This window comes from Electrophorus electricus, chromosome 16 (genome assembly GCF_041902795.1).
Source record: "Electrophorus electricus isolate QZ-2024a chromosome 16, ASM4190279v1, whole genome shotgun sequence".
In the NCBI taxonomy this organism is placed as follows: Eukaryota; Metazoa; Chordata; class Actinopteri; order Gymnotiformes; family Gymnotidae; genus Electrophorus; species Electrophorus electricus.
Genome location: NC_137512.1, coordinates 26002501 through 26017500, shown reverse-complemented (window position 1 = coordinate 26017500; position 15000 = coordinate 26002501). Strand labels below are relative to the sequence as shown.

The window sequence follows — 15000 nt, the reverse complement described above, 5'->3', positions numbered from 1 at the left end:
TTGGAGTAAACACACTGTGTGTCACATAAACTCCCTATTGCATGTAGTAAACACCCTGTTGTGTAATGTAAACACACTGTTGTGTAATGTAAATGCACTGTTGTGTAATGTAAACACACTGTTGTGTAATGTAAACGCACTGTTGTGTAATGTAAACGCACTGTTGTTTGGAGTAAACACGTTGTGTAGTGTAAACACTGTTGTTTGGAGTAAACACACTGTGTGTTACATAAACTCCCTATTGCGTGTAGTAAACACCCTGTTGTGTAGAGTAAACACCCTGTTGTGTAATGTAAACACACTGTTGTACATATTTAGGAGATATTAACGCTATTGGAGTCAGAGAAGTGGGTATGGAGGAGGATCTATATACCCTTTTCAGAGGGTGTTGGAGAGTGTCACTGAGCCGTCGGCACAGTTCACAGGCATCACTAGCTTCTGCCATTTGAAAAAAAAAACTATTAGACTGTGTTAATATTCAAACAAAGGCTGCGTTTCCATGGATACAGGTCCTTGGCACTACCTCTGTCCACTATGGCACACAATGGCTGGAGCTGGTGGGTAAATCACACAGCTTTCGACATGAGAACAGGTGACACGGGATCAGTTACGCTATCCAGGCTACTGTGGTCTCTCCCGCCTGTGGTCCTTAAAAGGAACATGTGAGTCCAGCATCACAGATCATTCACATTATGTTGGATTTTTTTACAATGAAATCTAGGGAGGTTATATGATGTGACACCCAAAAAGATAAAGGAATTGATTATAAAATATGAACTTATTAAATGACGACCAGCACAGGGGCAGGATGCAGACGTCAGTGCAACACTGCACGCTGTGTTTAACCTTATCAGTGTCCTGCAACACTGCACACTGTTCAACCTCATCAGTGTCCTGCAACACTGCACACTGTTTAACCTAGTCAGTGTCCTGCAACACTGCACGCTGTGTTTAACCTCATCAGTGTCCTGCAGCACTGCACGCTGTGTTTAACCTCATCAGTGTTCTGCAACACTGCATGCTGTGTTTAACCTTGCCAGTGTCCTGCAACACTGCACATTGTGTTTAACCTGTCCAGTGTCCTGCAACACTGCACATTGTTTTACCTAATCAGTGTCCTGCAACACTGCACACTGTGTTTATCCTCATCAGTGTCCTGCAGCACTGCACACTGTTTAACCTCATCAGTGTCCTACAACACCACACACTGTTTAACCTAATCAGTGTCCTGCAACACTGCACGCTGTGTTTAACCTCGCAGTGTCCTGCAACACTGCACACTGTTTAACCTCATCAGTGTCCTGCAACACTGCACGCTGTGTTTAACCTCATCAGTGTCCTGCAACACTGCATGCTGTGTTTAACCTTGCCAGTGTCCTGCAACACCACACACTGTTTAACCTAATCAGTGTCCTGCAACACTGCACGCTGTGTTTAACCTCACAGTGTCCTGCAACACTGCATGCTGTGTTTAACCTTGCCAGTGTCCTGCAACACTGCACACTGTGTTTATCCTCATCAGTGTCCCACAACATTGCATGCTGTTTAACCTCATCAGTGTCCTGCAACACTACATGTTGTTTAACCTCATCAGTGTCCTGAAACACTGCACATTGTGTTTATCCTCATCAGTGTCCTGCAACACTACATGTTGTTTAACCTCATCAGTGTCCTGCAACACTGCACACTGTGTTTAACCTCATCAGTGTCCTGCAACACTGCACACTGTTTAATCTCATCAGTGTCCTGCAACACTGCATGCTGTTTAACCATGTCATTGTCCTGCAACACTGCATGCTGTGTTTAACCTCATCAGTGTCCATCAGCATTCCTGTAGACAAGTTTGATAAAGTCAACATGAGTGGTGGGATTAAATATTCTAAAAGAAAGAACATGAAGTGTTTCATGTTATGTTTCTGACTTTGTACCAGGTGTGTCTGGATTTGTTTCTTTAGTAATATCTGATATGGACATTTTGGGGTCATAGGTTTGCATGTGCAGTAGCAGGTCACCTGACCTGTCAGAGATTTGACTAACCACACTGTGACACACCCCCATGTTCCAGCTGGTGCAGGGATCTTGGTTTGATGATCAGCGAGGACAGGAATCACACAGCGGACTGAAGCCTTGTCAGCACGCCGCCGCTCCCGTGCTGAGATGAAGCAGACTGCTAATATTCCCAGTTCTCCCACTGCAGAAACTATGGACTAAAGCTCAGTGCTTTCTGTTGCTGTGATATTTGTGCTCATCCATGTGGACTAAGAAGCACATCAGCCAGGAAATAAGTCATCAGTACCCAGTTCCGGTGCCAAAGTGCAGTTTTAGAAATCTGCCTCCCTGCAGAGATGGATGTTCTGTGCAGTGTGCAGTAATCCTGGTTCCTCACCTGGTCTGTGCAGTGTGCAGAACTTGCACATTTCTGAAACAGATGGATTTCTTCTGTTGTGATAGTGTCCAATCAGCGGAGCTACAGGATCGGTTTCTCTGTTGTGGAATATCCCGCCAGCCTCACTATTCGGAAACACATCCTGGCCTCCGAACTGGAAATACGAGCATCCTGCTGGTATCAGCTGGCCAGACATTCAAACCTTTTAAAAAATAAAACCATGTGGCTTTGAAATTGTATGTTTACTGGATATAATCTGTAAATCATATGCGCCATAATTGTTTGACGAGCTTCTTTTGGATTTTCACAAAGAAAGCAAATCCACATCTGTTGTCTGCTTCACTCTGACCTCAGGAAAGTCAGAATTGATCCCAAACCAAATTTTCCTCTTTAGACGAAGATGATTTATTTTATTAGCAAGAATTTGAGACACGACCGTAGTTCTGGTAATGTGGGATGTAGAGGTGTCATTAATGAGACGCTCAACACCTGTCATCTGATGTTCCGTTAGATTGAACCATCCGTTTGTTTAAATCCTGAAACAACACAGCGCTGTAAGCAGGAAAGGAACAGAATATTCCACACAGCTATCAAACATGACATCCGCAGAAAATATTCCAGCAGGAGTTTGGCTGAAGTTGGAAGTTATCTGGGCATGAGCAGTGATCACATTAAACAGTTGTGTATAGTGTATTTGCACATTGCGTATTGTGAATTCAAATTTGCATGTGTGTGTGCAGAGATACAGTGACAGAGATGCAGTGACACAGGGTAGGATGGACGTGTGTGTGTGTATCCAGTGAAACAGTGTAGGATGGACAGTGTTTGCACAGTGATACAGTGTAGGATGTACAGTGTCTGCGCTGTGATACAGTATAGAATGGACGTTTGTGTGTGCAGTGACATAGTGTAGAATGGACAGTGTCTGTGCAGTGACACAGTGTAGAATGGACAGTGTCTATGCAGTGACACAGTGTAGGATGGACAGTGTCTGTGCAGTGACACAGTGTAGGATGGATAGTGTCTGTGCAGTGACACAGTGTAGGATGGACAGTGTCTGTGCAGTGTAGGATGGACAGTGCCTGTGCAGTGACACAGTGTAGGATGGACAGTGTCTGTGCAGTGACACAGTGTAGGATGGACAGTGTCTGTGCAGTGACACAGTGTAGGATGGACAGTGCCTGGGGGACAGTTTGTCCCCCAGCCTGTGAGTGACTGCTGCAGGAGAGAGTACAGTGCTGAGGATCCAGAGCTGCAGGGGTTTCGGGAGCTGCTCCTCTACTGAAGTGCTGGGCAACATTATACACATGCGTGCAGAGTTCAAGAATCGGTTTTGATTCAAGTGCTGCCACAATATTCACAGACTGTACATTAGCATTACTGCCACAGAATTGATGATGTCTTTTGCCCAGTAAATAATTTCCATTGTTGTGGTTTTCCACAAAAATGGCAGCCTGTCCTGAATTTGAATGTGTGAGTCTCCGCATAAATGCATTACGAAGGGTGACAAGGTCACAAGGGAAGTCGCGAGCCTTTTAATGCTGTTGTCTGGGTTCCGTGGGGAACAATGAGCACTCTCTGTTTGTGGAGGTGAGATCATAGGTCATACGAGTATGTCAGCTCTGATCCAGAAAGGATGCTCCAATTCTCAGAACCAGGAGCGATAGAGTCGCAGTGCTCATTAATGAAAATAAAGCTTCTGGATTTGGTCTGGTCTGCAGACCCTGGAACAAAAAGGGGAACCTGAAGTGTGGACTCTGTTAGTGGAGGTCATGGCTGTATCCAGGCTGCAGGACCAGAGAGCACAGTGAGCAGAGCAGGCCGTAGCCCACAGTCCTCTGCTAGATGCTCTAAAGACACTGCGATGCTCCAGTCTGACCAATTACAAGACGCTTAGCTACTGTGCTGCCCAATCAAGGGCTCCCTCAATTAGTGCACTGGCCAATCAGCCACTGGGGAACAGGCTCAGTATGCCTGCTGAACCCTGATTAGTCCGAGATTCCCTCCTGCCTTTGATCCGTCCCAGTGTGTTGGGTTATTGATTCTGTCAATACAGCCAGGAGGAGACAGAATAAGAGGGCCAGATGCTCAGCTGCTCCGTCATGTCATCCCTTAACTTGTCATCACCAGGACGGTCCTGGAAGGTCCTGCTGATGTACGAGGTCAGCGTAATGCTCTGGGTTTGCTCATGAACTTCCAGCTTAACCTCTGTGCAGAGAACATCTGAAGGTTGATGTTTCGACAGTCAGTGACTGTGCAATGAATCTCTGGGAATATTATTTCTACAAATATGTTGTGTTTTCAAAAATAATGACAAATAGTTTGCAGACACACACACACACACTCTAGTAAGGAGGATGTGACTCACACCTCCAACCGCTCTGCATCGTTCACACACACAGAACGCGTTGGATCAGGGAGGCACTCCAGCTCCTACTGTGTGTGTGTTCAGCATACCACAGACATCGTCTCGCTGGTGCCAGAACGGGTCCTGTCATCACGTCCACCAAATGTTCACTTGAAGACTCTATTCTGCGTAGGCTGTGAGGGAACTTTAGGACGCATCTCTGAGTGCCTCTGAAATGCAGACATTTAAGTCTGTTGGAGGAGGAGGAGAACATTTTTATACCAGAGATGAGCCTTGTTAAATTCCTGTGGTTAATTATAAATATTTGCAAGCAGTGTTCCAGAAACCTGGTGGCCGTGACAGATGGAAGTCTGACTGCAAGTCCGCAGGCATCACGGACGCGTCTGTGGCATTGTGGGAATGATGGAGTCAATGGAGTCATGAGGACGCCACCGTGGAAAATCCCCAGGAGTTTCAGATCGTCTCGTGCCAAGCGCTGGAGAGGCGAGGAATTCCCTCTTCTGAGACGCTGCACAGGAGGTCCGTCTGCGGGGCTGCCAGGGAATGTCAGGGTGGTGAGGAGGCAGGATCACATGATTGCCACATGGAACGCTTTATCATGAGGGATAACTGAACTTGATTGTTTGTATTGTGTTGTGTTGTGGGTAGTTTAAGTAGGTAATGAATCTGGGATCTGGAGGAAAGCCTTTTGGCTCCTGTTCTCATACTCGGCCTCATAGTTATATGTCATATCAGGGGCTGTGGTGTCTCAGTGGTGAAGGTACTGGACTAGTAATAAGAAGGTTGCCAGTTCCAGTCCCACCACTGCCAGGTTGCCACTGTCAGTCCCCTGAGCAAGACCCTTAACCCTCAATTACTTAAGATGTGTTCAGTCATGATTGTTTGGATAAGAGTGTCAGATAAATGCTGTAATTGTATGTGATGTGCGCTGACTATGATGTGCTGTATGTGATGTATGCTCACTGTGACGTGTACTGACTATGACATGTGATGTGTGCTGACTGTGATGTGCTGTATGTGATGTATGCTCACTGTGACGTGTACTGACTATGACAGGTGATGTGTGCTGACTGTGATGTGCTGTATGTGATGTATGCTCACTGTGATGTGTACCGACTATGACATGTGATGTGTGCTGACTGTGATGTGCTGTATGTGATGTATGCTCACTGGGACGTGTACTGACTATGACAGGTGATGTGTGCTGACTGTGATGTGCTGTATGTGATGTATGCTCACTGTGATGTGTACTGACTATGACATGTGATGTGTGCTGACTGTGATGTGATGTATGCTCACTGTGACGTGTACTGACTATGACATGTGATGTGTGCTGACTGTGATGTGCTGTATGTGATGTATGCTCACTGTGATGTGTACTGACTATGACATGTGATGTGTGCTGACTGTGATGTGATGTATGCTCACTGTGACGTGTACTGACTATGACATGTGATGTGTGCTGACTGTGATGTGCTGTATGTGATGTATGCTCACTGGGACGTGTACTGACTATGACAGGTGATGTGTGCTGACTGTGATGTGCTGTATGTGATGTATGCTCACTGTGACGTGTACTGACTATGACATGTGATGTGTGCTGACTGTGATGTGCTGTATGTGATGTATGCTCACTGGGACGTGTACTGACTATGACAGGTGATGTGTGCTGACTGTGATGTGCTGTATGTGATGTATGCTCACTGTGATGTGTACTGACTATGACATGTGATGTGTGCTGACTGTGATGTGATGTATGCTCACTGTGACGTGTACTGACTATGACATGTGATGTGTGCTGACTGTGATGTGCTGTATGTGATGTATGCTCACTGTGATGTGTACTGACTATGACATGTGATGTGTGCTGACTGTGATGTGATGTATGCTCACTGTGACGTGTACTGACTATGACATGTGATGTGTGCTGACTGTGATGTGCTGTATGTGATGTATGCTCACTGGGACGTGTACTGACTATGACAGGTGATGTGTGCTGACTGTGATGTGCTGTATGTGATGTATGCTCACTGTGACGTGTACTGACTATGACATGTGATGTGTGCTGACTGTGATGTGCTGTATGTGATGTATGCTCACTGGGACGTGTACTGACTATGACAGGTGATGTGTGCTGACTGTGATGTGCTGTATGTGATGTATGCTCACTGTGATGTGTACTGACTATGACATGTGATGTGTGCTGACTGTGATGTGCTGTATGTGATGTATGCTCACTGTGACGTGTACCGACTATGACATGTGATGTGTGCTGACTGTGATGTGTGTTGTATGTAATGTGCACTGACTGTGATAATAAGGGCTGGTGTCCACGTTTCTCCTGTTGGTCTGTCAGTCTGCCCACACAGCCGCTGAGCCACACACTCCCGGCCTCTGCACTCCTACGCCAGGACGCACCGCTTTCCTGCAACATTTAAGGGTCTTATGGTTCATCTGGCTTCTGTTCACAATAGTATTTCCTGGTCTGCAAAGCTGAGTGTTTATTCCACTCAAACACACCTGATGTTGAGAGCTGATCATTAACACTTGGCAAGTTACCATCAGGACTGGAAGCTCTGATTTAATGAGATTAAGCACCAATCAGCAGAGATAACACACAGCACAACACAGCATAACACAGCACAGCACCACACAACACAGCACAATGCAACACAACACAGCAAAGCAGAACACAACACAGCACAACACAACACATGGCACAGCACCACACAGGACAGTACAACACAAGACAACACAACACAGCATAACACAAAACACAGCACAACACAGCATAGCACAATGCAACACAACACACAGCACAACACAGCACAACACAACACACAGCACAGCACAACGCAGCACAGCACAACACAGCACAACACACAACATAGCACAACACAACACAGCACAACACACAACACAACACAGCATAGCACAACAGCACAACACAACACACAGCACAGCACCACACAACGCAGCACAACACAACACAACATAACACACAGCACAACACAACACAGCAAAGCACAACACAACACTCAGCACAACACACAACATAACACAGCACAGCACAGCACAACACACAGCACAACACAACACACAGCACAGCACAACGCACAGCACAACACAAGACAGTACAGCACAGCACAACAAAATACACAGAACAACACAACACAGCGCAGCACAACACAACACAGCACAACACACAGTACAACACAGCACAACACACAACACAGCATAGCACAACACAGCACAGCACAACACAACACACAGCACAGCACAGCACAGCACAACACAGCACAGCACAGCACAGCACAACACAACACAGCAAAGCACAACACAACACTCAGCACAACACACAACATAGCACAGCACAACACAGCACAGCACAGCACACAGCACAACACAACACACAGCACAGCACAACGCACAGCACAACACAGCACAGCACAACAAAACACACAGAACAACACAACACACAGCACAGCACAGCACCACACAACACAATGCAACACAACACAGCAAAGCAGAACACAACACTCAGCACAACACACAATACAACACACAGCACAGCACAACATATGGCACAGCACAGCACAGCACAACACAACACAACACAACACAGCACATATCAGTAGAGGTTTATCTATCTAGCGAGCCTGTTGTGCCAAACACAACCCCAGACACTAAACTTGATGTGTGGTGATAAAAAGGCCTGTAATCACACATTAGTTTGTTTGTTGAGAATGACAAAAACCCTGATAGACACATTTTGCTTTTGTGTAGTTTAGCGTGTCAATAAACATTTAAGTGGTGCCTTCAGACATGTTAGATAAATCTTGCGGTTTCTCGTGGTTTCTCCCAGTTTCTCCTCACTCTTTTGGCTTGATAAACCCTATTTGGATGGTGCTTGCTCAAATCTATCCATCGTTATTTTTGTTTTCTGTGGTACATGAGAAATTTGGTCTGGCAGCCAATTTGGTCTTAATTGTTCTTCTGGCCCTTGGTCCTTCCTGAAGACAGATCACCCCTTCATCTCCAGCCTGCACTTCAGCCAAAGAATGCTAATGTAGCCACATTAGGAAAAACCAGCAGGGATCCGTTAGCATGATGTCCTTAGCATAACACTCACTTGCTCCCACTGGATGGCAAAGTTAGCAGACCTGAGGAAAGCGTTTTTAAAATAAATCAACTGAGCAGTGCTGAAGGAACAGAGTGCTGCTATATCTGTTTAATATTACTCAGTAATTAGCCATTTAATTGCTATTTTCTAGGTGATTCCCATGCGTCCATCTGAAGGTAATTGTACTGGTATAGTTTTGGGAGCCCTAATCAAGGTGGTGTTTAAATTATCCACATCATTTTCAGGTTTACGGGGGAATTTCTTTCAGTCAAGCACCTAATTTTATTGTGTAGCAGAGCAAATTTGTGAAGCAGCACAATCTGAATCTTCCAGCGGCTCTCCAGTTCAGAGCATCTCTGAGTGTGTTTAGACGTTGTGAACGCTTTTGTGGTGAGCTTAGCATTCGAGACCTGATGAACCTCAGCTTCCTCAAGGCTGAATTATGAAACATCGTAGATATAAAACAACGTACAGATATAAAATATCATAGTGATAAAAACATGGTAGAGAACACCTGGTGATGTTTCCAGGTTTTCCGTAATGAAAGATCTGGTGATGTTGCCTGGTCTTCCATAATGAAACATCTGGTGATGTTGCCTGGTCGTCTATAATGAAACATTTGGTGATGTTGCCTGGTCGTCCATAATGAAACATCTGGTGATGTTGCCTGGTCGTCCATAATGAAACATCTGGTAATGTTGCCTGGTCATCCATAATGAAACATCTGGTGATGTTGCCTGGTCTTCCATAATGAAACATCTGGTGATGTTGCCAGGTCGTCCATAATGAAACATCTGGTGATGTTGCCTGGTTGTCCATAATGAAACATCTGGTGATGTTGCCAGGTCGTCCATAATGAAACATCTGGTGATGTTGCCAGGTCGTCCATAATGAAACATCTGGTGATGTTGCCAGGTCGTGCATAATGGCTTTAGCAGAGCCAAAATGCAAAACTGTCTTTTAGTTTAACTGGCAAAGTTTATGTTGATGCTACTTCAGGAAAACAGGAAAAAGGCAAGATTGTGTTTTCAGTCTATTTATTATCATGCCACACCAATGAAGCATGTCTAGTTACCAAAATATGTGTCCTGCATGTGTCCTGCATGTGTCCTGCATGGCCAAAGCAGAGCTCTGAACACTTGAGCAGTTTTTCGCATCATCTCCGGGTCTGGAGTGAGCCCTGCTGATGAGGGTCAGCTGAAGGTCAGGGGTCAGAGAGGGTAAGGAGAGAGAGAGGAACGACTGAGGACTGCTACTGGCTTGATATTCAATAATGAATATTACTCAATAATGAATATTACTCAATAATTAATATTACTCAATAATGAATATTACTCAATAATGAATATTTCTTAATATTACTTAAATGTTTTAAGGTGTTGTTTGCTTGTGGTTTCTAAACTACATTAAAGAATTGAAAGAAATCAGTTATAATGGATGGTAAATGTAAAAATTACTGACAGAGTCATTTCGCTGTAAAGGAGTGATATGGACAGGAGAGTGATTCTGCTGTAAAGGAGTGTTTGCATGATTCAGAGTGTTTGAGGAATAGGCATTGGCTCAAGAATTCATGTTGTGATTCCCACCCTCTCAAACCCTGACAATATTCCCACCCTCTCAAACCCTGACAATATTCCCACCTCTTACATATACAGTGAAGACACCTGGTAATTTGCCTCAACCTGCAGTGATTAGGCTGGTGTGTATCTGTCATACACTGTTGCTCGCACCTTTCATCTAAAATTGCAGTTCTTGGCTGCATTTTAGTTTTTGTTAATGTCACAGTGTCTCCATCATTCATGTAGTTGCATTAATGTCCAGGCGACTGGGAAGTTTCCTGTTCCTTCATTTGCAGGTTCTCTGATGTGTTTTTCTTTTGTTCTGCAGACACATTGAGAATTGGTCGGGTCTGCAGGCACTTCGGGACGTGGACATGGAGCTGTACACTGGACTCCAGAAGCTGTGAGTAGCAGAAGCACTCGCTGCCGTAACATCACTAATCCCTGGCTAAGCCTGGACTCACACATCATGACAAACGTGGGGTGCCCTGAGGACCCGTGGAGTCTGTGGAGCTGGCCGTGGGGCAGATGTATGGCTCAGCGCTAGGGGCTCTCTGTCCTGAGGACCCGTGGAGTCTGTAGAGCTGGCCGTGGGGCAGATGTATGGCTCAGCACTAGGGGCTCTCTGCCCTGAGGACCCGTGGAGTCTGTGGAGCTGGCCGTGGGGCAGATGTATGGCTCTCTAGGGGCTCTCTGTCCTGAGGACCCGTGGAGTCTGTGGAGCTGGCCGTGGGGCAGATGTATGGCTCAGCGCTAGGGGCTCTCTGCCCTGAGGACCCGTGGAGTCTGTGGAGCTGGCCATGGGGCAGATGTATGGCTCTCTAGGGGCTCTCTGTCCTGAGGACCCGTGGAGTCTGTGGAGCTGGCCGTGGGGCAGATGTATGGCTCAGCGCTAGGGGCTCTCTGCCCTGAGGACCCGTGGAGTCTGTGGAGCTGGCCGTGGGGCAGATGTATGGCTCTCTAGGGGCTCTCTGTCCTGAGGACCCGTGGAGTCTGTGGAGCTGGCCGTGGGGCAGATGTATGGCTCAGCGCTAGGGGCTCTCTGCCCTGAGGACCCGTGGAGTCTGTGGAGCTGGCAGTGGGGCAGATGTATGGCTCTCTAGGGGCTCTCTGTCCTGAGGACCCGTGGAGTCTGTGGAGCTGGCCGTGGGGCAGATGTATGGCTCAGCGCTAGGGGCTCTCTGTCCTGAGGACCCGTGGAGTCTGTGGAGCTGGCCGTGGGGCAGATGTATGGCTCAGCGCTAGGGGCTCTCTGTCCTGAGGACCCGTGGAGTCTGTGGAGCTGGCCGTGGGGCAGATGTATGGCTCAGCGCTAGGGGCTCTCTGTCCTGAGGACCCGTGGAGTCTGTGGAGCTGGCCGTGGGGCAGATGTATGGCTCAGCGCTAGGGGCTCTCTGGGCTCTCTGGGCTCTCTGGGCTCTCTGTCCTGCTGCTTCACTCTCGAATCGCTCAACTCGAGTAATACACTCCTAATTCCTTTCAAGCAGCGTGCAAACAAAAGAACCTCCCCAAGGCCTGTTTTGCACTGATCAAATAACACCATCAGAGCAGCCAGGAAACGTAATTCCAGCCCCCGCAACCTTCCGTCTGTCCTGGCATCCTTCTCCGAGCCGGCTGTAGGAATGCTGTTCTCTCTGTTCCAAAATTGTTTGCGGCTCCCTCTGGAATCTCGTCCCTACCTCGTCACTAACACGTAGCTAGCACAGCCGTAAACACACACGCACGCTGTCTGCAGTGTAGAGCAGTGTTAGCCTGTTTTCTGAGGCACTACAGGCTACAATTCTCATTGCTCCTGCACTTTTTAGAAAGTCTGCACATACGTCTAGCAGAAACTCTCGGGGATTGAGAGGGATCTAAAAAGAAAAGAGGTAAAGAAGATCAGCGTGTCTTCACTTGGAGGTTTCAGAACTGCAGCTCTGCTCTTTACATTCATGTCACGATGAGCGCAGAAGTAAACGATGATGAAGCTCACGGGACCGATCTTGCCTGTGGCCTGTACGACTCGGGTCTGAGTGATCTGCGTCACGCTGATCAATGCCTCGCTCCACAGTAATGAAAGAAGCAGCAAGTCCTCTGTGCAAATAAACATCTCACAGATGTCAATGATAAAAATGTATTCAATATACATAATTGATTCCAGATGAATAGCCATGGGGGGCAGAGCCATGCGCCCTGGAAGCCTGTCCCAGCTGCGGCGAGGCGGGCTGAAAGAGGAGATTAGATGATTCCTTTCCCCCTCTTTCACTTCTCTGCCCCAGCCATTCAGCAGTTGCCCTTAACCGTCTGGGCAATTATCAGCACGCTCAGGCTGTGTTGCTGTCAAAGCGAGTTAAACACTGAAGCCCAGGCAGAGCAGTTCCCCTGAACCGGTCCTGTCATTTCACTTAAATAAGACTTTAAATCGGTGTGTAATCAGCACTCGCTCCACTGGGACCCGCTTTCTCAGGTGGGCAGGCACACACTCAGTTTCCATGGACACTGTAGGACGTTGGGCTTTTCAGGGATTTACATTTTCGCTGAGCTCCACCCCCGGTTCCATGCCTGTGCTGTTGAGTTTGCGCACGAGGTCTTCAGGAAATGTCACCACAGCTGGTTCAACAAGCACCGATGTTTCTGTTCTCACTCTCATGTGTTTCAGAACCCTGGTGAACTGCAGTCTGCGGGGAATCCAGCCACGAGCCTTCGCACAGAACCCACACCTGCGTTACATGTGAGTGCTTGACAGGAAGTCCCACTCGTTCCTCAGACATCCTTCCCAAACATAGCACGTTTCCTCCAGCACTGCTGATGCCCAGGAAACCTGCAGCGTCCGAACCTTCCTTCCTTATCTAATGGTTGCTTGTGTTTGAACATGGAGGCAGCAGATCTCTTTAAATAGGGCATGTTTACCAGATGGGGAATGGTGCCCACCGTGTTATTAGCTTGTCACTGTCTTTCTACCCACGGAGGTATCAGAACTGCTTGTACCAGCCCCTGGCCAGGACATGTCAGTGCGTAATTGACAATCATCAAGTCTGTGTGGCACCAATCCAAAGATTTTCTCTAGTAAAAGCACTTTCTTAACTTTACAAATAATTACAAATAATCATAAAGACAGAGAGAGAGAGAGAGAGAGAGAGAGAGAGAGAGAGAGAGAGAGAGCGAGAGAGAGACAAAGAGATCTACAACAATTGAACAAATACTGAGAGCCAGCGTGTGCTCCAGATATCTCGGGCTGTAGTGCAGCACATCCCACAGGTGTGTCTTGTGTCAGTCCTATGTGCTTTTCTGTCAGTCCCACTGCTATGTTTCTACCTGTCCAGGTGAAGGGAGCACTCAGGATCAAAGCTAATGTTAGCATGTCTGGCAGTTTGCACTGAGCCAGCTGTCTACATTCAGACTGCAGTACAAACCATCAGCACCTCAAAATGATCTCCAGCACGCCTGCAGCTCTTTGTCCTGGATGCCTGTGAAGGTCTGTACTGAGAAAAGAACGTATCTTTGAGGAGGAGCTGTATGAGACACTCGGGACACGCTGAAATAAGAGACGGAGAGAGAGAGAGACAGACAGAGAGAGAGAGAGACAGAGAGAGAGAGACAGAGAGAGAGAGACAGAGAGAGACAAAGAGACAGACAGAGAGAGACAGACAGAAAGACAGAGAGACAGACAGAGAGAGAGAGACAGAGACAGAGAGAGAGAGACAGAGACAGAGAGAGAGAAAGACAGACAGAGAGAGACAGACAGAGAGAGAGAGACAGAGAGAAATGGACAGAGAGAGACAGAGAGAGAGAGAGAGAGAGACAGAGACAGAGAGAGAGAGACAGAGAGAGAGAGACAGAGACAGAGAGAGAGAAAGACAGACAGAGAGAGACAGACAGAGAGAAATGGACAGAGAGAGACAGAGAGAGAGAGAGGGGGACAGAGACAGAGAGAGACAGAGACAGAGAGAGAGAGACAGAAAGAAATGGACAGAGAGAGACAGACAGAGAGAGAGACAGAGAGAAATGGACAGAGAGAGACAGAGAGAGAGAGAGAGACAGAGAGAGAGAGACAGAGAGAAATGGACAGAGAGAGACAGAGAGAGAGAGAGACAGAGAGAGAGAGACAGACAGAGAGAGAGACAGAGAGAAATGGACAGAGAGAGACAGACAGAGAGAGAGAGACAGAGAGAGAGAGAGAGAGACAGACAGAGAGAGAGAGACAGAGAGAAATGGACAGAGAGAGACAGAGAGAGAGAGACAGAGAGAGAGAGACAGACAGAGAGAGAGAGACAGAGAGAGAGACAGAGAGAGAGACAGAGAGAGACAGACAGAGAGAGATGAAATGGTGGCGTGTGACAGGCCTGTTATTTGCCTATTTCCTGCTGCTCTGCACTGGAACGTGTGATGAGTGTCACTGAGTCACCTCCCCACAGTCTGCCCCAGTTTGAGCTGTCCGTCACAGCCTGGAAACGCACTCTCTGTTTCCTTTCACCTGATGTGTGTGTGTTTGTGTGTGTGTGCGCGTGCGCACACCTTATGTGTACTGCATTACTGCATCTGTCATCATGTATGGCTACATCAAACTAAACAAGCTGACGTGAAG

General features: G+C 47.2%; 1 protein-coding gene across 5 annotated transcripts in view; it reads left to right on the top strand.

The window, feature by feature from the left end:
- The window catches only part of ntrk3a (neurotrophic tyrosine kinase, receptor, type 3a), a 182124-nt gene that overhangs the window by 22243 nt on the left and 144881 nt on the right, over positions 1–15000 (top strand). For all 5 annotated transcript variants that reach the window (XM_081699173.1, XM_081699171.1, XM_081699172.1 and 2 more), the window contains exons 2-3: positions 10765–10839; positions 13075–13146. In XM_081699173.1, coding sequence (XP_081555299.1) covers positions 10765–10839; positions 13075–13146 — 147 coding nt within the window. The remainder of the gene's footprint in view (positions 1–10764; positions 10840–13074; positions 13147–15000) is intronic.